The sequence below is a fragment of the Cucumis melo genome, chromosome 4 (genome assembly GCF_025177605.1).
Source record: "Cucumis melo cultivar AY chromosome 4, USDA_Cmelo_AY_1.0, whole genome shotgun sequence".
NCBI classification, from domain to species: domain Eukaryota; kingdom Viridiplantae; phylum Streptophyta; class Magnoliopsida; order Cucurbitales; family Cucurbitaceae; genus Cucumis; species Cucumis melo.
In genome coordinates, this window is record NC_066860.1 from 26,938,927 (window position 1) to 26,962,209 (window position 23,283).

At 29.9% G+C, this 23,283-nt stretch overlaps 2 protein-coding genes across 5 annotated transcripts; both read right to left on the reverse strand.

The window, feature by feature from the left end:
* Positions 1-5,803: 5,803 nt before the first annotated feature.
* On the reverse strand, positions 5,804-8,873 carry LOC103502986 (uncharacterized). Of its 2 annotated transcripts, none has more exons than XM_051083795.1 (2): positions 8,642-8,873; positions 5,804-7,809 (listed from the first exon to the last, which is right to left on the reverse strand). In XM_051083795.1, the coding sequence occupies exon 2, from the start codon at positions 7,729-7,731 to the stop codon at positions 5,962-5,964; it is 1,770 nt and encodes a 589-aa protein (XP_050939752.1). In that variant the 5' UTR covers positions 7,732-7,809; positions 8,642-8,873; the 3' UTR covers positions 5,804-5,961. The 2 variants fall into 2 exon arrangements, with proteins under 2 accessions (XP_050939752.1, XP_050939753.1); XM_051083796.1 differs by having other exon boundaries at positions 5,804-7,865; positions 8,642-8,838.
* A 6,959-nt stretch (positions 8,874-15,832) lies between these two features.
* LOC127149056 (uncharacterized) lies at positions 15,833-17,882 on the reverse strand. 3 transcript variants are annotated; one of them, XM_051083797.1, is made up of 3 exons: positions 17,693-17,882; positions 17,287-17,328; positions 15,833-16,881 (listed from the first exon to the last, which is right to left on the reverse strand). In XM_051083797.1, the coding sequence occupies exons 2-3, from the start codon at positions 17,302-17,304 to the stop codon at positions 15,931-15,933; spliced, it is 969 nt and encodes a 322-aa protein (XP_050939754.1). In that variant the 5' UTR covers positions 17,305-17,328; positions 17,693-17,882; the 3' UTR covers positions 15,833-15,930. The 3 variants fall into 3 exon arrangements, with proteins under 3 accessions (XP_050939754.1, XP_050939755.1, XP_050939756.1); XM_051083798.1 differs by lacking the exon at positions 17,287-17,328 and having other exon boundaries at positions 15,833-16,941; positions 17,693-17,874; XM_051083799.1 differs by lacking the exon at positions 17,287-17,328 and having other exon boundaries at positions 17,693-17,873.
* Positions 17,883-23,283: the final 5,401 nt, after the last annotated feature.

Sequence of the window (23,283 nt, forward strand, 5' to 3'; positions counted from 1 at the left end):
CCTTTACTGTTATCAAGGATCTAATTAAGAACAAAATATCTTTAGCTGGTTTTGAATTGTCAACTCCTAAAGATATAGTTCATTACATTCGTGCTGAACATGGTTTAAGGATATCTTACCAAAAAGCATTGCTTGCTCGTGAGGCTGTGTTGAATGAGATTCGCGGATCTCCGGAGGACTCCTATAAGATGATACTCCAATTTGCATACATTTGGAACTCAACAACCCAGGTATATTGGCAATATACTTATTCATATATTTCACTAATTTTTCGTCATTATTTTCTTAACATTTCTTTCGTCATATGTTTACCTTTTTTTATGTTTATAGGTTCTGTTGTTTAATACAAAGTTGATGTCGATGGTAGATTTCTTTACTTCTTCATGGTATTATCTGCTTCCACTTTTTGTTGGTAACATTGTCGTCCAGTCATTTCTATTGATGAAACAAGTCTGAAAAATAAGTACAGTGGTACTCTTTTATCTGCTAACACCTGATGCCAATGATAAGATTTTTCCACCAGCCTTTTATGTTGTAGATTCTGAGAATGATTCTTCATAGACCTGGTTTTGCAACCAACTGTAGAGAATTATAGATGACCGGAATGAGGTTGTCATAGTATCTGATAGACATAAAAGTATATGTAAAGCAATGGAGGTAGTTTTTCCCAACGTTGGACATTGCATGTGCCTTGTTCATTTACTTAGGAACCTGAAGTTGAAGTATAAGATAATAGTCGATACCGTATTTCATGCATGTGGGAAGGCTTTTAATATTGTAGACTTCAAACACGAAATGCGTTTGTTGGAATCTTCTGTCCCTAGTATACGTGAGGAGCTTGAATCCATTGGTTTTGCTAAGTGATCTCGTGCGTACTCACCACGTAGAATATATAATGTCATGACCACTAATATATCTGAGAGTTTGAATTCTGTCATGCTGAAGGCTAGGGAGTTACCGATATGTTTAATGCTTAAGGTTTTGCGGATGATGTTGCAAAGAGAGTTTTTTGAATGAAGAAATGAAGCTGATTATCAAGTAACAGATTTTACCAAAACTATTGAAGGTATATTAAGGTTAGATTGAACGTAATCGATCAATGAAGGTATGCTCAATTTATATATACTTACATATTCTTCACATACATCACCATATTTCATATATACATTATATAATTCTTTTATATATTTGCAATGTTTCAACATCCCTTAATTATCATAAATATTAAATCATAAATGGAACCTTACAATATGTGATTTACTTACCTACGAAGGTTTGTAGTTACAGGATGTTGGATAGATTAGAAATACATTGTATGCATGGATGTGCTGTTTTCACCATGAAACATTTATCAATTAAGTCATATAACTCATCTCTTTACTTGAACAACGCTTTGAGTTCAATATATAGAGGCGTAATAAATCCCTTAGGCGATCATCGACAATGGCAAATACCTGATGATATTATGTCAATTGTTATCCTTCCACCTAATGTAAAACGTGCAGTTAGTCGACCGAAGAATATTAGAATTCCTTAAAAAATGGAGTTCAAGAGACGCGATAAATATAGCCGTTGTGGACGTGTTAGTCATAACCGAAAGAGATGCAAGTTTTCCTTATTGAACTAGATTAATTGTGATTTATTATTTTTTGTACTTATAATTTAATTTTTTAAATTGTAATATTGTTAAAATTTTAATTTCAATTATAAGTGTGTCCTAAATTTTGGACAAAATTCATATGTCTAGAATTATGTTTACATTATTTTCCTTAGTTATCTGTTGTTATATATTTTATATTATTGAAAATATACAATGCACCAATTTTCAATTTTTCAACCACATGATATTCTTTCCATTTTAATATATATCCAATTATAATATTTATTATATGTTATATACACAATATTATTACATATATATGAAAAAAATTTAGACAAAACATTACAATTGTATTTTTAAATTATCCATTAATTTCCTTAATATTCCATTTCTACCAATGATGTATACATTATTTTCCTTAGTTTTCTTGTTCAAACTTTGCATTGCAAAATCATATACGTAACATTATTGCAAATATACTTAACATAAACATTTTATCACATTTTTCATGTCAATAAACATTAAATTATAATGTATAATATCCTGATATACATTATATTATTGAATGTATACCATATTATATCCATTGTAACCTTCTCATCCCAGTCAAAAAGTACTTGTGAAATATATTGTGAAAGTAACATAATTGAGATGAGTACAGTCTAATTAGTTGGACTTATGGTATATTGTTTATGTTAAAAAACAAATGGTCACATGACAGTTTTTTATGGGGGTGCACACATAGAATGATTGAACCCAAGTTTTTTCCTAATTAAAGTCGATAGATTTACTCTAATAAAAACATTAATTTAGTGAATAATTCTAAGCTACCACCTTTAGTTATTTTATATTGGAAGTGAATTATTCTAACCGTTAATAAGTTAGATACATGATAGATAACACATTCCTAGATACATTTTTAATTTCAAGATACGTTAATTTGTAGATATATGTAATTGTTCAAGTACATGAATGATATGTCTATATGTACTTGATAAACGAAACTATCTCAATCACATTTGAGAATTCTCCTTATTCTAGGTGAAGTACCCCCACAACAATAATCAGAATAATCTCGATTAAGCAAATAGTTAGACAACCCCAAGAAAGCTAAGCAGATTTTGGCATAGAAAGATTGATCAAAGATCAAGAAGAAAATAGGACTTGTTTCTAACTTCAAGATTTCGAACTTTCTACGATATAATTAATCAAACTAGATTGAAAGTTCTAAACATGCATTCTAACACTCTATGATAAAATTTCATACAAATTCAAGTTGGGTTCAAAAGGTGGAAACTACAACCATATTTATACTATTTTAAAATGTTATATAAAGGACACAACATTCGATTTGATGTACTTTCAACTACCCTAATAAATAAAAGTACATATCAATAAATAAGTACATATTAAAGTTGTGAATGAATCTAAAAATCCATTAAAGATATGAATGAATCTTAATTTCTAGATTAGTTATATGACCGTTGGGAGTCTAAGTGACTCTTGAAGTTCCAACTTTTTATTAAAGACCGAAAATCTAGCTTGCAAATAAGCATTTAATTCATCTTGAAATCTTTTAGCTCTAGCTTTTGTCGTTGAGCCTTGAGCCATAATGATTACCTCTTGATTGGTTTGACTTTGAAAATTCTTTCATGAATTTCCAGCATGTGCTTCATTTGAGTTGGGGTGAGCTTGTTGAGTCTCATTTTCTACTTGCTGTTCAACATCTTATCAGTAATTCATTTATTTTGTGTCTTTTAAGAAGTGTCTTTCGAGTACTATATAAAAAGTTAATTTCCCTCGTTTATAAGCAAGAAAGAAAAAAAAAAATCAAATCAATGAATGCAAAATAAAGTTTATTAAAAAAGTGAATTTCAAAATAACAATAATATTCTTCTCTTATGTTCTCTTATGTGTCCTTAGGTTTTATAAGAAAACAAGTAAATTTCGCAAGGATTGTTTATAGAACTTCCATAGTTCATACTTTCAAATGACTAAGCTATTTTCATTTATCAAGGTCGGCTTAATTTCAATACATTTGCGACAATATTTTAAGAGAATGAGAAAATTTAAACCATGGTTTCTTAAACTGTGACACAAAATTGATTAAATTAATTAAACAACTGCTATATATTCTGTTTATATTTTCTAGCATGCAACAATTATAAGCTAAAAAAAAAAAAAAAATTCTAAAGTACTACTAATTTAATGTTTTTTTTCTCCCAAACTCAATTGATTCTGTCCGTAAACATTCTTGCAAGTTTTATCAGTAGACATTGCTTTCAATTTCCAATAATCTAAATTTTACCTTCCCAAGCTAAACTTACATCAAGCAATATTCATTCATCTTTGGCAAATAGACTAAAAGCAATAAGCACAAAAATAATGAACCAGGTTGTTGCAGTGTATAAATTACTCTCTAAATTACAACATATAAAAATGTCAAACAAACACATCAATGCCCAAATTAAGTTGAATTCATACCACTCAAAACCATGGACTATCCTAGATAAAGTACGTAAAGACAACTAAAGAGAAAAATTAGGAGGAAAAGGAAACTCTTTGACGATCTCTATCAATACACTATCTCCATTGTGATGTCTGCGTTCTCGAGCCTTGAATCCCTTCTTTTGTTATAAAGAAACTATGTGCAGACATTTTCCCTCTAAATATGTCTTAAATTTCAAATAAAGAATAAGATATATGGAAAATCTCTATCGTTATGCATTGAGACGATTTAAACAGTACCAACATGTTATTTCTAAACAAAGGAATTATGATATGGTATTTTGGTTATTCAACACTTGTAATATAATGCTAACACCTCCAAAATTATTTCCTAGAAACTACAATTAAGATAATAATCATAGAAGAGGTTATTTCAAAAGAAATCAATGCTTGTCCTCTTGAATCATACGAACATAATGCTCTACCCTAGCACTCTATCCATTAATGAACCTTACACCATTTTTCTAATAGATGTCGGTTGAGATGTTTCATATGCTTTTTGGAGCTAAATGGAGTAGTCAAGTTTAGTTGAGCAAATTAACGAAGTTTCCAATGATATAAAATGACAATTTTACCGACGTCCCTACCAAACAAAGTTACAAGTTACAATTCTTGGTAATGTTCAAGGAAGTAAACGCTGCCCCTACAACATTGCAATAGCTGAGGAAGTGTTAATTGGGGTGTTTTTTTTTACAACGTTGTGATGCTAGCTATCGCCATGTAAATATTGTCTTCCACTTCTAGAGTCTAGAGAGATCTTCTACCCCAAATTGAGCCTTTTCTTTGTATTTTCTCTCTTTTGTATTATCTTTAACTTGGATCTTGTAATTCGTCTATGCATTTGATTTCTTCCTTATCTTTGATCTTTGTTTTTAACTTGTATTTGTAAACGAATTGATCCTTTATTCACTTATGCATGCCTAATAGTTAAAAGTTTTAACATGGTCTATAATCATTCAGTTTAAATTAAAGTGTTACATCTTAACTAGTCGAGCATTTGCTCAGTTTATTAAAAAAAAGAAGAAGTTCGCTTTTTTAATATGTTGTTTAAGTCTGTTTGCAAATCGAATGGTTACTTTAAAATTCTGTGATCAAATATTCAAGTCACATAAAATTGCACATAAAAATTGTACATTGAAGACCCCTCTCACCATCCCCCAATCAAATCAACCAAAAACTTTTTATAAGAATCCAGAATAGCATAGCATTTTTTTAATTTATCAAATATTTAAATGATAAAACACATATGAAAATAACAATCGATATCATACTATACCAAATTTTATATTTTTGGGGAAAAAAATGTGACATCTCTACAAAAAGCACCATAAAATAGTTCAAAGTTTCTTAAACAAAAAAACAAAAACTGCTCGAAAGCCTTAACTGAGACTGCAATAGACTGCAAGATGAATATTCTTGCTCGAAATCAAACAAAAACCTTTATCCATCACTGATTTTTACCAAAAGGGTTTTGAATCCTTTACCTTCAGTATTGATGTATTCGAGGTGTCCACAAACTTATAGACTTGAACTGACAAATGATTAAAAGCAGTTTTGAGAATTTAAAAACACTGTTTACTTGTTAGAAAGCACCAATCGTAACCGCCCAGCTTCTTAATCAAACATCAGCTGAGTTTTCTTACCAGCACAGAACATAAAATGAAATTTTACAGAAAAAAAGAAAAGAAAAGAAAAGAAAAGAAAAAAGTGTAATTCTACATATTTATCACAATACATGTACATATTCACTCATTGAAATGGTGAGGATAGGGAAAACCTGAATAAGAATACATCTCCAAGTTTTGTTTCATAGAGCTGAGGATGAGAAAAACACAGCCACCAACCTATGAGATCTATGCCACTTCCACTGCTTTCGCAGCGGTGTCGCAATTTCCATCTTCAGCTTCTTTTATTTGCCTCATAATGTCTACTTTTTTCAGGAGCAAGGCATTTATTTTAACATCTAACTTCTCTAGTTTCTGTTTCAATTTTCCTAGCTCTCTAGTTTTGTTTCTCTCTTCAACTTTCTTCTTCTTTTCTTCCTTATCTTTGTTGTTTTTCTTCTCGTCTTCTCCTTTAGGTCCCTTCTCAGATTCTTGTATTTCAATTTCCCTACTGGTGTTTGTAACTGAGGTATCAGTCTTCTTGGATTCTTCTATGTCAATTTCCCTACTGGTGTTAACTGAGGCCTCCGTCTTCGTATCATTTCCCTTCTCTTTCTTCTTCTCCTTTCTTCCCTTCTTGTCTTCTACTTCGTCCTTGTCTTGTTTCTTATGTTTGCCCTCCTTTTCTTCGCCTTCTACAATTTTTTTATCTTTTTTCTTCTCTTCTTTCTCTTTCTCGCCTTTGTCTTTTTTCTTCTCGTCCTTCTTTTCTTCATCTTCTACTATTTTCTTATCTTTTTTCTTCTCTTCTTTCTCCTTCTCGCCTTTGTCTTTTTTCTTCTCGTCCTTCTTTTCTTTCTTTGCTTTCTTTTCTTCTTTTTCAGTATCTTCTTCATCCTTGCCCTTCTTCTTCTCCCCTTTGTTTTCCTTCACTTCATCATTCCCCTCATCCTTGCCCTTCACTACTCCTTTGTCCTTTTTTTCCTTTTCCTTCTCTACTTTCTTCTTCTTCTCCTCTTCTTTACTTCTATCTCCTTCTTCTTTTTCCTTCTTCTTCTTGTCCTTCTCTCCTGTTTTCTTCTTCTTCTCTTCTTTACTATCATCTTCTTCTTCTCCTCTCTCCTTTTTCTTCTTCTCCTTCTCTTCTGTCTTCTTCTTCTTCTCTTCTTTGCCACCATCTTCTTCTCCTCCTTTCTCCTTTTTCTCCTTTTTGTTCTCTCCTTTCTTCTTCTTCTTCTCTTCTTTACCATCATCTTCTTCTTCTCCTTTGTCCTTCTTCTTATTTTCCTTCTCATCTTTCTTCTTCTTCTTCTCTTCTTTACTACCATCTTCTTTTTCTTCTTCCTTCTCAACTTCCTTCTTCACTTTCTTATCTTCCACTGCATCAGAACCTTTACCCTTCTCCTTATCTTTCTTACCTTTTTCCTGTTTCTTTTCCTTTTTTTCAAAATTTTCATCTTCATCGGCTTCTTTTTTCTTTCCTTTCTTTTCTTTCACTCCATCATCCTCCCCAGATTTCTCATCTTTCTTCTTAGGTTTCTTTTCATCTTTTTTCTCTTTCTTCTCATCTTCCTTTTCCTTCTTCTTGTTCACTTCTGTTTCCTTTTCTGCTCCATCCTCGTCTTTGTGCTTCATTTTGGATTCCTTCTCATCTTTGGCTTCATCTTTGTTCTTGTGCTTCTCTTCTTTTTTCGTTTCTTTTTTGTTCTTCCCTTCCAATTTTGAATCATCGTCTTCCTTAACCTTGACCTTCTTATCTTTTTCATCATCAGACTTCAACGATATTTCCTTTTTATTCTCGATATCTTTTGCCTTCTCTTTTTGTACTGATGAGCTTTTTCTTTGAAGCTTGGCTGCTGTCTTCTCTTTCTTGTCATCTTCATGTTTTACCTCCTTCATCTTGACCTCAAGCTTTTCTTTCTCAACCTCTTTATCCACCTTAACAACTTCCCAATCAAGTTCAACCTTTGTCTTCTCTTCTTTTCCAATAATTGGGGTACTAACTGATCCATCAGCCATCTTGATGAATTTCACTAGAATTTCAAATTTGAAATCCCCTTCCCAAATCCCCTTTAATTTTCAATAGAAAATACACACCTAAACAATTAGAAAGCAGAGAAAATCACCAACTGAAAATAGCAACACAAAACAAACTGCATGAAGAAGGGAGAAAATGAGAAAATGAAGTAGCTTAAAAAATTATTGATCTGTAATTATAAACAAGCATGTAGAGGAAGAATATTCGACCTGACTTCCTGTTGCACTCAAAATTATAAGTAGTCAAAAATTGTCTAACCGTGTCTTTCCTTAATCCAAAAGAATCATGAAAGCCCCATTCAGCGACCACTTAAATTTTCGTCTTCAATTTTTGAAAATTAAGTCTAAATCCAACTCTTTTAACTTAAAGATGCAAATCATTATATGAAATCAATAGAAAGTTTGCTTATTTTTCAAAGATCAAAAATCACAACGGAATGCCAAAGTAAACTATCAGCAATACAAAGACGAACTAACTACCGTTTCTATCCCTCCCATCTTACATCAGTTTCGAATTTCTTTCTGCCACATACAATTTTATTTTCAATTCGAAAGGAAATACAATGAACGAAACTAAGATAATAGAAATTCTCCACAATTCATGCCTCAAAACAGGACAGAAGGTGTTATCATTTCACCAATACGAAATGACAATTTGCAAGAACTATACTAGAATCCATATAAATAAAGAAGAGACAGATTCCTTCATAACTAAGCAATTAAGAAGAGAAAAAAAAAAAAAGAACGCCACTAATAATTAGATCCTAAACACAAATTAATTCCATAAACCGAAGATTAACAACCCGGATTCAAATGTCAAAATCGAAACTCGTTGATGAGATAGAACATTGCATGGATTAAATTCAACAACATAAACCCCATGGAACGTTACCTTATTTTAAGATCTTGATCGAAGTAGAAGTTCTTCTTACGAGAGATAGAGGAGATTAGGGATGAAGCGGTGATTAGTATTTATGAGGAATGGGAGTAAAGCAGAATGAATCGAAACCAATCGAAGAGGCAAGAACATTGACTTTTTTAGTTATTACCCTAAAAGCATTAGTTTTCTCGTAGGACCGAACACGGAATGGACTATGAAAGCGTTGATGGATAAAGCTGAGGTCGGTGAAGTCAATACGTAATTAGTTTTTAAATATATACACTTTTTTTACCTCTCTTTTTCTTTCTATATTTTGGATATGGACAAATTTTATTTTCCTTTCACATTTTCATAATTAAACCATGTAGTTTTTAGAAAATAGTTTGGTTTGAATATAAATTTGGTAAGGAGCTTTGGTAATCATTTTATTTTCTTCTTGTTTTCAAAATTGAGTCATTTTATTCTTTTGTTGTCAATATTTTACCATTTAAGCTAAATTTTAAAAACTATAAAAATAGCTTTAATAAAGCAGCATTTATTTTTAAAATTTGGTAAAAAATTCAATCAATGTATTTAAGAAAGATGCAAATCGTTGTAAATCATGGAGATGAGATAGTCTTAATTCAAAAGAAAAAACAAAACAAAACAAAAAAATGAAATACTTAGCAAATGAAGTCTTTAGTTGTTAGGATTATATAAGTTGGTGGGATATGGAATTTGAACCATAGATTACGAAGTTATTAGTACATCAAGATGTTAGTTAATTAAAGTTTTTGTTGGCTAAAAATTAGAATTTTTAGTCCTTACTATTTGATAAAAAAAATTATAAATAGTTTTTATGGTTTGATAAATTTTCCTCCATGGTTTAGATTGAAAAAGCTATTTAAAAAACATTTTTTGGAATTGACTATATTGTAAAATGAACTAAAATATTTACAAATATAGTAAAATATTTCTTACATATTTTGATAGACACTAATAGACTGCTATTACCTATGAATGATAGATACTGATAGACATTGTATATTAACATTTATCATTATCTGTCACTAATATACTATAAAATTTTGTTTCATTTATAAATATTTTTAGAAGTTTTGTGAATTAAAACAATTTTTGCTTTTCTTTATCAAACTTGAAAGACAAATTTTAAAATTCCTTTAAATTATTGCTATGGATTGCCAATTTAGCCAAACAGTTTTCATTTTTAGAGTTTGTTAGTTAAGATATTGGACGAAAATAATAGTTTTGGAAAGAATAAATAAGAGAAGATACATATTTTGATATAGCTTTTATATGGTTTATAAGTTGAATGTTACCCTCTGAGGTATGAATTTTACTCACTTTTTAGTACGATTTAGCTCTTAATGCACACTTTAATTTTACTTTTCTTTTTTAAATGATAGATGTTCATCTTGATTTATCATATCTCTAACTTATTATGATTGAAATTTTTTGGTTAAATTATAAAACATCTCTAAATTAAACATAGATCTTCTAATTTCTAAAATTAAACATACATCTTCTAATTTCTAACGTAAGAGAATATTCACATAAAAACTGAAATAAAAAATTTTAATCATCAAATCTATCAATCAAATTGAAAAATAACTCAAATTTTAAAATCAAATTTATATGACCTTTTAAAAAAATGGGATTAAATTGAAACCGAATAAAAAAAATTACAAGGTTTCTATTTTTTTTTCCAATAAAAAGATTAAGCAAATTAAAGGGTAGCTAAAGGTAAGCAACCGAAGCAAATAATGTTAATTTAATAGAAGCTTTTATCAACTTTATCAACCCTTTTTGCGGTCGCCTTTTAAATGTCATGGGGACGTCCGCAAGAAGCAAGATTTTTCCTATAGATCTTGCTAACTTTTTTTTTTTTTCTAATTTTTTCTAACTTTTGTAATAACCCAACTCTTTCGTTACTACTTAAAAGAAAAATAAAATTTCTTAAATTAAATTTAAAGATAAAACAAATGTTTATGGTCAGAACTTTAAATACTCGTTTAAAATTATAAATAAACAAATCAATAGAAATAAATCTCAAAATAACAAATTCCTATTCCGGTCCTATCTAGTTTTAAGGAGTAAAATAAATAAAGGTGCATAAATACTAAAATAAAAAACTAATAACATTAGGCAGAAGCAAAACATTCCCTATGGCATGCCACGGTCACTTCTTGTCATTCGCCAACTTTTCTCAGCTCTTACCTCTATATTTTCCTGGAAAATTAAACATAAGAGAGTAAATATAAAAATATACTCAGTAAGAGACTTACTACTAGCCCCGCTAGGTGGCTACTAACTTTCTATTAGAGTCCTGTAAAGTGGTATCCCTAACTGGCACGTTTCCGAACACGTGCAATCTGTGATCTTGTAAGAACATTTCTGGTCTTCAGTGAACCCAAAGGAACACTTAGGACAAAACTGGTCTTCGGTGAACGCCTAAGACAAACTGGTCTTTAGTGAATCTCGAAGGAAACACTTAGACAATCGGGCTGTGAGTGACTCCGTCGAGCCACTCGTAAACGTATCATTTCATACTGGACTAGTGATCCTGTCGGACTACACAATCATAAAAAGGTGGGATCCAGATGGACACCCATGTGGGTACGACTCTAATAAAAAAAGCTAACAGTACACCCTATCCAATAGCATGCAGCATAACATAGCATCATAAGCATGACATGAATATTAATCGTAGCAGTCTTAAGGATGAGATAAATAATTCATGCATAAACATCAACATCATCAAACATGATCGTCATCACACTACCATGTCATAACTAACAATCAACATAAACATAAACTATGTCCTAATTATCAGTTATCGTAACATAAACTCATTATGCATCTCAAATACAAGTACGCATAGCGAGAAAATACATGCAAGCTCTTACTTCAATTTGAATGTCTAGTAGAAGAATCTCTTACCTGGAGATTAATTCAATTCACAGAAATACCTTCCTTACAGTAAAGTCAAGTTTCCCAAGAAAAATCCTAAACATTAAGGGTAAAATACTAAGATAACTAAATTTGCAGTTAATTTAGGATCTAGAAATCTAGTTAATTCAACCTACCCAAAGTTGATATCGGATCCAACTCAACCTTAATTTAGGACAACGTTCCACAACTCACTTCCAATCCTTTAAGAAAAATAATTCAATTTAATCCAAAATTAAATTATTTAAAGTCCAACTAATTATTTCTTGCGCATTAACCAAAAATCAAATCAAACTTATCAAAAATGTAGGTGAAAAGGCCAAAATAGGCTTGGCGGCTCAAAATGGCTAGGCGGCTCGGGCTGAGGCTGGAAGCAGCTCAGCTATGGCTGGCGTGCGGTTGAAGGGAAAGGACGGCTCGAGCGGCTAGGAGCCTGACTTGCACACGCACGCACAACTCGGACGGCTGAGGGACACTCACACACACAGTTGGGAGTGGCTCACTGACGGATCGACTCGGACGGAACGGTGCAACGGAAGGCGACTGGCTGTGACGACTGACGAGCAACTGACGAAGAAGTGACGGACGACAACCAGCTGTGACGGCTGACAATGGAGGAGACGACTCAGAGACAGAGACGGAGACAGACAATTGATGAAGACGGCTAGGAGACGAAGACGGACGAAGACGGAGACGTTGATGGGCGGACGCATACGACTCTGGTGAAGGTTGGGAGATCGGCTAGCTTACGAAAAAACGCAGTGATGAGGATGGCTATCAGCTCGGTTACGCGGACGATCAGCGACTATGGTTTCTTAGTGGTAAGATTAGGGTTTCTTGAGGAAGATGATGAATAGTGTTTTTCCTAAGGAGCCTATTTAATTCATTAATAATAATAAATTATTATTATTATTCTCTTTCCTTTTTCCTTAATTCTTTTCCCAATTTCCTACTCTCTCTTTATTAAAACCTATCAAATATTTTTAAACTCAAATCTCCCTCTCTTTCCAATCAATTCACTCTTATCTTTCCCGAAATATAATTATATTATCTACGTAATATAATTATTTCAACTTCAAGTTTAATTAATTACATAATAATATATAATTAATTAAAATTTTCCGGAATACAAATCTCTTAAAACAAACAATTTTAATCAAAATCCAACTTTAAACAATTAGATATTTTCCAAAATATCTAATAAATCCAATCTCCACAAATCAAATATTTCAACAATGGAAAGAAAATTACACCCAAAATTTTCAAAATTAAACTTAAAATCATTAAAAATAACATACCTTAATTTGAGGCATTACAAAACTAATCACTATATCAATTTAAACCTTAAGTTTTTATAAATGTTTCAATTCAAACTTTAATCTATCTATAGTATCTATAACTATAGCGTATATAAAATGATGCAAGTGGAGAAATCTTTTTGTTCCATTTTACTTTTTTATTGTTACTTATTTTAGTATTGCTTTAGTGACAATTTTGTAATTCACGTAGATTTGATGTTTGCGATCATTTTCATTATTACTTTTAATGATTGCTTTAGTGGAAATATTTTTTTAACTTTTCATCTCTTTGTTATAACTTTTCTCAAAATTTAAAAATTTTATCTCCAATTAATTATGTTGTTTAAATTTATCCAAATTTATTCATATTCCTCTCTCCTTAATCTTCTGTCTCACAACTATTCACATTTCCTTTTCTTATATTAACTTTTTTGTATCTCTTTTAATCTTTCAAATTCTTCTTTTTCAAATTTTTGGATATAAAATATCTCTTTCTTTTTCATTCATGTTCATAAAGTCACCACAAAATGCTAAGGATGAAGAAGAAATCAAATCATGTTTTTCTATTCTCTTCGTATATTATTTTCTTTATACAAGTATGCTTGTGCATGTTCTTTCATTCATAGGTTTCTTTTTAGTACACAACAAAAGTTTGGAAAACTTAAACCACCAACTTTATATATATATATATAGATATCTATATATATACATATATATATATGTATGTATATATATACATATATATATATATATATATGTTTATGCTCTTAATGTTTAAATCATGTAATATTAAGAATCTTTTTTCAATGTAATCATCGAAATTTTGCTCATGTTTTTTTCTTCATTTAATTTTTTTATTAAAACTATTTTATTAATGAAATGGTTGAGTGACTTATATTTTGATTTTGTTCAAACAATGTAAATATTATTCAAATTTATTAAGTATATATAAAGATAATAAAATGTACAAAGCATAAGAAATATTAAAGTCTTTCCTTTAATTTTTTACCTACAAAATCATTAAAAAAATTATGATATAATAAAAATTAAGTTGTTCAAGTACTAATTAATAATTTACCTAATGACATTTTTTAATAAAAAAAGAAATTTATAATATAATTAAAATATTTATTTTATTGAATCCTTTTTTTATAGTGACGGTACATGTCTATATGATTGAAGTATTCAATTTCATATTTACATTAAAAAGGTATAATTTCGTTTCAAATTATAATTAAAATAAAAATGAATATTTTAAGATAGTATATTATGATATTTTTAAATTTACTATTCATTTTCCACACATTACAACGTGCATATAAAAATGATATAAATATGAAAATATTGAAATAACTGGTTCAATTTTATAAAGTTAAGTTAAAACTATAATTTTTTTATGTGATTTTCACGTATGATGCACGCGTTGTTTACTAGTACTATATATAAAGCTTTCATACGGAGAAACTTTTTTCTCCATTTTCATTATTTTGATGGATAATTTTGTTATTTTTAAATCAAATGTAATATTGTTAATTAAATCACTTGAATCAACCCTACTATACACGTTTGTTGTAGATCTTTTTTTAGTTTTTCTTTCTTTTATCATTAACCTTTTATTTGAGTTCTATTAATAAAAATAATTTCTAATTATTAATTATCATTTATTATTAAAAGGAAAACCATTATAGAATATGTGACTTTACCTAACTTTAATTTATAATTGCATTGGGTTCAAAGCTTTTGGAATTTTAATAGTTTTACAATATCATTTTTGTTACTATAAAATGAGCCTTTTAGAGTATATTTTCTAAAATTTGTATTTTTTTGAATTTTTTTTATACAACTCAATTTCTTTCGAAATTCATTTTTGGACTTAAAAGAATGATACATAAGGACTTTTTTTTTCCTTCCCCTGCAACTTTTGAAAGTTGAATGTTAATTTCGATTAATAATACCAAAGATTTTCATGGCTTTAGATATTTTTGAAAATAAAGCATTGGGAAATTGTAAAGGAAAAATTGTAGTAGGTTTTTTTAGATATAGCAAACATGATACGTGATTTTGAGATTTTACAAATATAACAAAATTCTCATTTTTGAAAATAATTTTCATTTTAAATTTGTTATTATTTCTAAAGTATTCTTAATTCGTCTCCTACCTTTTAAAGAAGATTTGTATCGGGTAATTTTTTTAGAATAGTATATAGTAAATATGATACAAAGTTTTAAAATTGTGCAAATATTGACAAAATTTGAATTCTTTAAAATATTTTTCTATCATAAATATGTTACTATCCCCAAACAACCCTTCAACGTATTTCTTCTCCTACTCTTTTTAAGCTCTAGTAATTCTCTCTTACATTCTCGACAATTTGTTCTTCCTCGCTTTTCCTCATCGGTAGATTTTAATTGGTTTCTGAAATCGATAAGGGTGTCTTCATTTGTTAATCGTTTGTCAAATCATTCAAAATTCACTGAAATCAGTAAAGACATCTTTATTTGTTAATCGTTTGTCAAAGCATTTAAAACTCTTATGAAGATGAATTTCCAATTTTGATTTCGTCCTTTGATTTTGATTTTGTCGTAGTGGTTTTAGGAGTTCAATTTTTAACTTGTATCTCCAACATCCGAATGATTTTTTAAGTTTTATTTCTACAATCAAAACGATTTTTTAAGTTTTATTTCCGGTTTTGCTTCTTTTTTCTTATGGCATTCAAGTGGATGTACATCCTTCTTCTTCTTTTTCTATTGTATTAATCTTGATTTTAAGATGCAATAAAATGGTACATTAGTTGCAATATGATATACATATTGGTTGTTGATATGAGAATTTTAACTTTTTCAAATGATTTCGTTTTATTTTTCTACGTTGATTTTGGTTTGATTTTACTTTGTATATTAATACTTTGACGTACTTATATTATATGTATTAATTGATTGATATACTTATTACATGATTTTCATAAAAATTTTTTCAGTTCACTGTAGTTATGGTTAAGTATGCAATATACTAGTAAAGTATATACATATATTGAATCATTATCAAGTATATCAGTCAAGTTATCTCCTTTTCCTTCTCTACTTTCTTCTTCTTCTCCTCTTCTTTACTTTTATCTCCTTTTTCCTTCTTCTTCTTGTCCTTCTCTCCTGTTTTCTTCTTCTTCTCTTCTTTACTATCATCTTCTTCTTCTCCTTTCTCCTTTTTCTTCTTCTCCTTCTCTTCTGTCTTCTTCTTCTTCTCTTCTTTGCCACCATCTTCTTCTCCTCCTTTCTCCTTTTTGTTATCTCCTTTCTTCTTCTTCTTCTCTTCTTTACCATCATCTTCTTCTTCTCCTTTGTCCTTCTTCTTATTTTCCTTCTCATCTTTCTTCTTCTTCTCTTCTTTACTATCATCTTCTTCTCCTTTCTCCTTTTTCTTCTTCTCCTTCTCTTCTGTCTTCTTCTTCTTCTCTTCTTTGCCACCATCTTCTTCTCCTTCTTTCTCCTTTTTCTTCTCTCCTTTCTTCTTCTTCTTCTTCTCTTCATTACCATCATCTTCTTCTTCTCCTTTCTCCTTTTTCTTATTTTCCTTCTCATCTTTCTTCTTCTTCTTCTCTTCTTTACTACCATCTTCTTTTTCTTCTTCCTTCTCAACTTCCTTCTTCACTTTCTTATCTTCCACTACATCAGAACCTTTGCCCTTCTCCTTATCTTTCTTACCTTTTTCCTGTTTCTTTTCCTTTTTTTCAAAATCTTCATCTTCCTCCGCTTCTTTTTTCTTTCCTTTCTTGTCTTTCACTCCATCATTCTCCCCAGACTTCTCATCTTTCTTCTTAGGTTTCTTTTCATCTTTTTTCTTTTTCTTCTCATCTTCCTTTTCCTTCTTCTTGTTCACTTCTGTTTCCTTTTCTGCTCCATCCTCGTCTTTGTGCTTCTTTTTGGATTCCTTCTCATCTTTGGCTTCATCTTTGTTCTTGTGCTTCTCTTCTTTCTTCTTTTCTTTTTCTCTTATTTCTTCTTTCTTCATCTTTTAATTTTCAATAGAAAATACACACCCAAACAATTAGAAAGCAGAGAAAATCGCCAACTGAAAATAGCAAAACAAAACAAACTGCATAAAGAAGGGAGAAAAAGAGAAAATGAAGTAGCTTAAAATATCCTTGATCTGTAATTATAAACAATCATGTAGAGGAAGAAAATTGTCTAACCGTGTCTTTCCTTAGTCCAAAAGAATCATGAAAGCCCCATTCAACGACCATTTAGTTTTTCGTCTTCAATTATTGAAAATTTTAAGTCTAAATCCAACTCCTTTAACTTAAAGATGCAAATCATTATATAAAATCGATAGAAATTTTGCTTATTTTTCAAAAAACCAAAAATCAAAACGGAATGCCAAAGTAAACTATCAGCAATACAAGGATGAACTAACTACCTTTTCTATCTCTTCCATCTTACATCAGTTTCAAACTTCTTTCTGCCACATACAATTTTATTTTCAATTCGAAAGGAAATACAATGAACGAAACTAAGAAAATAGAAATTCTCCACAATTCATGCCTGAAAACAGGACAGAAGGCGTTATCATCTCACCAATATGAAATGACAATTTGCAAGAACTATACTAGAATCCATATAAATAAAGAAGAGACAGATTCCTCCATAACTAAGCAATTAAGAAGAGGAAAAAAAACGCCACTAATAATCAGATCCTAAACACAAATTAATTCCATAAACCGAAGATTAACAACCCAGATTCAAATGCCAAAATCGAAACTCGTTGATGAGATTAGAACATTGCATGGATTAAATTCAACAACATAAACCCTATGGAACATTACCTTGTCTTAAGATCCTGATCGAAGTAGAAATTCCTCTAACGAGAGATTGATGAGATTAGGGATGAAACGATGATTAGTATTTATAAGAAATGGGAGTAAAGCAGAATGAATCGAAACCAATCCAAGAGGCAAGAACATTGACTTCTTTTTTTATTACCTTAAAGTAGAATAAAAGCATTAGTTTTGTCGTAGTAGCACCGAACACGGAATGGACTACGAAACGTGATGGCCAACGTTGAGGTCGGTGAAGTCAATTCGTAATTTTTTTTTTAAATATATACACTTTTTTTACCTCTTTTTTTTTTTTTTTTTTTTTTTTTTTTTTTTTTTTAATTTAGATATGGACAAATTTTATTTTCCTTTCACATTTCCAAAAAAATTAAACCATATAGTTTTTAGAAAAAATAGTTTGGTTTAATTATAGATTACTATGGATATCCACAAATTTTATTTTAGTTTCACATTTATTTAATTTTATACATTTTTTGAAAATAGTTTTGTTTGATTATAAATTTGGTAAAAAATTAAGGGACCGTTTGGGCTGAGGGTTATCAATGTGGGGTTACCCAACCCCTGTTTGAGGAAAATGTTATCATAACCCTTGTTTTAGGGTTATCATAACCCCTATTCCCTCTCTCTTTTTCTTCTTAAACCTTTTTCAATTCATCATGATCCAATCAATTCAATTTCCCTATAAAACTATCTTTTTAAACATTTCCTCAAAACACATCTTATCATAAAATTACTTTTTTAAACCCACATGTTATGATGATAAAACTAGGTTTATCACAACACTAGTTTTATCATAACATCAACCATCCATAACTTAACCCTTCCCTCAAACGGCTCCTAAAAGTTTGAAGATGGTGTTTTGTAATTTTTTTTCTCAAAATTAAGTCACTTTTGTTATCTGTGTTTTATCAATGGTTTAAAAAATCAAGTTAAATCTTGAAAACTAGAAATACAACTTTCAAAAAGTGTTTTTGTTTTTGTTTTTTTAAATTTGATAAAGAATTCAATAAATGTATTCAAGAAAGATTCAAATCATTGTAAGTTATGGAGATGATATAGTCCTATTTTTTTTAAAAAAAAAACACAAAATAAAACAAAATGATTAGCAAATGAGGTTTTAGTTGTTAGGACTTTAAAAGTTGGCATCATAGATTTCGAGATTATTAATACATCCAAATGTTAATTGATTTAAGTTCTTGTTGGCTAAAAATTGGAACTTAGTCCTTACTATTTGATAAAAAAATTTATAAATAGTTTTTATGGTTTGATAAATTTTCCTCCATAATTTATATTGAAAAAGTTATTTCAGAAACATTTTTTAAAACTGTCTCTAAATATTGTAAAATGAACCAAAATATAATAAAATATCTCTTATACATGTTGATAGACACTAATAGACTTTTATTACCTGTGAGTAATAGATGCTAGCTGATAGGCATTGATAAAAGTATATCAATGTTTATCATTATCTATTACTGATAGACTATAATTTTTTGTTATATTTGTACAATATTTTTATTAGTTTTGTGATTTAGAACAAAATTTCCTTTTTTCTTCTTAATTTTTTTCATCAAACTACACAACAAAATTCAAAATTTCTTTTAAGTTATAGCCATGGATTGACAATTGAACTATAGTTTTCATTTGTAGAGTTTGTTGGTTAAGATATTGGACGAAAATAATCATAGTTTTGAAAAAATAAATAAGAGAAGATACATATTTTGGTATAGATTTTGTTTAGTTTCTAAGTTGAATGTTATCTTTTTATGTTTGAGGTTTGAATTTCTTTGAATATGATTTAGATCACAATACTCACTAGTTCTCGATGTTCACTTCAATTTGACATTGTTTATTAATTAAGTTAAAATAATTATAAGAAAATTTTGTTTTAAATTACAAAACTGTTAGAAAGCAAAATTTTACTTTTCTTGTTTAAAGGATAGAAATTCCTTTTTGTTAAGTTATAAACAAGTAGATTCATTTTATTATATTTGAAAAAATCTCTAAATTAATTATAGATTTTTTTAATTTTAATGTAATAGACATTAACATGGAACAATAAAGTGAATATTCACTGATAAAAGAATTTTAATCAGAAAACCTATAAATGAAATTGAAAACGTAACTCAAACTTTAAAAAAATGAAAAGATTAAGCAAATTATTTTAACTTAATTAAAACCAAATGATTAAGCAATATGGCCTTTAAAAAAATGGGACTAAATTAAAACCAAATGAAAAGATCAATTTTTCCGAGAAAAAGGATTAAGCAAATTAAAGGAGATAGCTAAAAATTGAGCTACCGAAGCAAATAATGTTAATTGAATACAAGCTTTTATCAACTTTATCAACCCTTTTTGCCGGTCGCCTAAATGGCATGGGCGCGTCCGCAAGAAGGCAAGATTTTCCGATGGTTCTTGGTAACTATCTTTTTAATTTTTTTAAAAGATAAAATCTATTTTTAGTGTCATTTTACGATGATTTATATATACCTATTTAAACTTTAAATTCTTTGAATTGTATTAGTTTAAAGCATAAACTAATATTTATATTAGATATATCAATTTAAATTTTTAATCTTTTATAAATGCGTCAATTTATACCTTAAATTTTCAAGCATGTATCAATGTAAACTTTCAACTTTTATAAGTGTGTCTAAGTAAAACATAATTGAGGATTTAAATTGATAAGTTTATATAAGTCAAGGTCTAAATTGATAGACTTGTAAAAGTTCAGGATATAAATTTATAAAGTTATTAGTTTGAGGTTAAAATTGATACAACTCACAACATTCAAGATTTAAATTGATACAATTATTAGTTTGAGGTTTAAACTGATACAAATCCCAAGGTTCAGAGGTATAAACTAAAAATTTCTCAAAGGATTGTAGTTGAAATCTTAATCAAATTTTAGATTTGATGACCATTAGAATTTTAGTTTTTAGCTTTGGAAATTAAGCTTATAAATACATATTTTGTTTACCTATGTTTTCAAAACACAATTTTGAAAACTAAACAAAATGTCATTTTTAAATATTTTGTTATTCTTGTTTTTGGAATTTCAAACATGTTTTTGGAATTTCCAACATATTTTTGTGTCATTTTCCCTTTTTTCTACTTTTCATGACCAATTACTTATTTTAGTTTTTAATTAACTATAATGTGAGTATTGGTATATAATTTAATTTATTCTACATTTATAGAGTAAGGTTAGGCACAATCTTGATGCCTAAGAAAATTTAACAATTAATCAAAGGTTGGAAGGGTTCTAAGATTTAAAGGCGTTCACTTTTCGATTTGAAGTTGAAATCGCACCAAATCATAAAATGCCAAAAAAATTCATTCGAAACCGCACTAAACCGTTCACCTATGTTAAACTGGATCAAAACTGAACCGCTTATACATAAATAAAACTGAATCGAAACCACCGAATCACAAAATGCAAAAAAAATTCATCCGAAACCGCACTAAACCGTTCACCCATGTTTTGAACATGTTTTAGGTTGTTTCGAACTAAGTTTGTTGCACATACAGACATGATTGCCATCGAAGGGCTTTTTCCACACTTTTTTGAACTTTTTGGCAAGTTATGAGTTACAAACTTATACTTAAGCGTCATTAGGTCGTTTGAAAGCTAAGACGTGTTTCGAATGCTTTTTTGGTTTGTTTGAATTTAAGTTTGTTGCACTTACACACTTGGCATTCTAGGTCTTGAAGTGCTTCTTTTCAATCTTTTTTGAACTTTTTGGTACGTTATGAGTTACGAACTTACAGTTAAGATTTGTTAGACCGTTTTGAAAGTTCAAGTGATACTTAGACATGTTTTGAATGCGTTTTAGGTTTGTTTGGCACTAAGTTTGTTGCACTCACACACACGGTTGCCACTTTGGGTCTTAAAGTGTTTTTTTTCACATTTTTTGAACTTTCTGCTAGGTTGTGAGTTATGAACTTACACTTAAGATGTCTTAGGTCGTTTTTTAAGGTCCAAGTGATACGTAGACATGTTTTCAACACTTCTTAGGTTTGTTTTAAACTTAGTTTGTTGAACATACACACTTTGTTGCCATTTTGGGTCTTGAAAGGCTCTTTTCTCACTTTTTTAACTTTTTGCTAGGTTATGAGTAACGAACTTACACTTAAGCTTTGTTACATCGTTTCTAAAATTCAAGTGATAGTTAGACTCATTTTGAACACTTTTAAGGTTGGTTTGAGGCTAAGTTTGTTGTACTTACACATTTGGTTGCCATTTTTTTTGTGCTCTTTGAAGTGCTTTTTTCACGGTTCTTGACTTTTTGGTATGTTGAGAGTTGTAAACTTACACTTAAACTTTGTGAGGTTGTTTTCAAAGTTCAAGTGATACATAGATACGGTTGGATCAAACCGTCAGGACTATTAGTTCTCTCTCTCATATATAATATGTAAATTTCAATGGGTTTACATTTTGTACTTGTTCGCATTCTTGTTGATTGTCTAAGGTGTAGGTATTGAAAGCAATTAACAAAAACTCGAGACTTACGTGGAAACCAGAGAATTGGGAGAAAAACCACGATGCTTTACTTTTTATTATTTTTCTTATGAATACAATAGGTACAAAGGGAGAGAATAAATAGAGTACAATAAGAGTAAGAAAGAAAAAGATCTAGGAAATATTTAGGAAATAAAATCTTATATATTATTCTTTCAAAAAATACTCTAAGGGCAAAACCCTACTAATTCTAACAGTCCCCCTCAAGTTGAGCAGATCAAGGGTGTATTTTTCTCTGAGACACTGAGATACCTTCTTTAGATCTGGCCACCTCCATTCCAAGGAAATATTTCAGATTTCCCAAATCCTTGATTTCAAATTCATCACCCATTCTCTGTTTTAATTGATTGATTTCTGTTTGATCATCTCCGGTCAAAACAATGTCATCTACTATTAGAATAGCAATCTTTCCTATCTTGGAAACCTTTGTAAATAGAGTATGGTCAGAGTGCCCTTGACTATACCCTTGGGACTTGACAAAGGTAGTGAATCTGTCAAACCATGCTCTCGGAGACTGTTTCAGACCATATAAGGATTTTTGGAGTTTACACACCTGCTACCAAATTGGGGTTCAAATCTTGGCGAGGGCTCATGTAGACTTCCTCCACAAGGTCTCCATTCAAAAAAGCATTCTTAACATCCAGCTGGTATAGAGGCCAATCTTTGTTCACAACAACAGATAGCAAGACTCTAACAGTATTCAACTTAGCAACTGGAGAAACGATTTCTGAATAGTCAATACCATAGGTCTGAGTAAATCCCTTTTCAACTAACCTTGCCTTGTGTCTATCAAGCGTACCATCTGCTTTGTATTTGAGAGAGAACATCCATTTGCATCCTGCAGTTTTATGTCTCTTGGGTAGAGCATAGATCTCCCAAGTTCTATACTTTTCAAGAGCCTTCATCTCTTCCATAATAGCATTTTTCCATTCAGGACACTTTAGAGCAGTGTAGATATTTTTCAGTATTATGGTAGAGTCAAGGCTTGCTGTAAACGTTCTAAACTGTGAAGAGAGATTATCATAGGAAATATAGTTGCAAATGGGATGTTTAGTGC

Excerpts from the sequence above, each read along its gene's own strand:
- LOC103502986 (XM_051083795.1), bottom strand. The coding sequence starts at position 7,731 with ATGGCTGATGGATCAGTTAGTACCCCAATTATTGGAAAAGAAGAGAAG.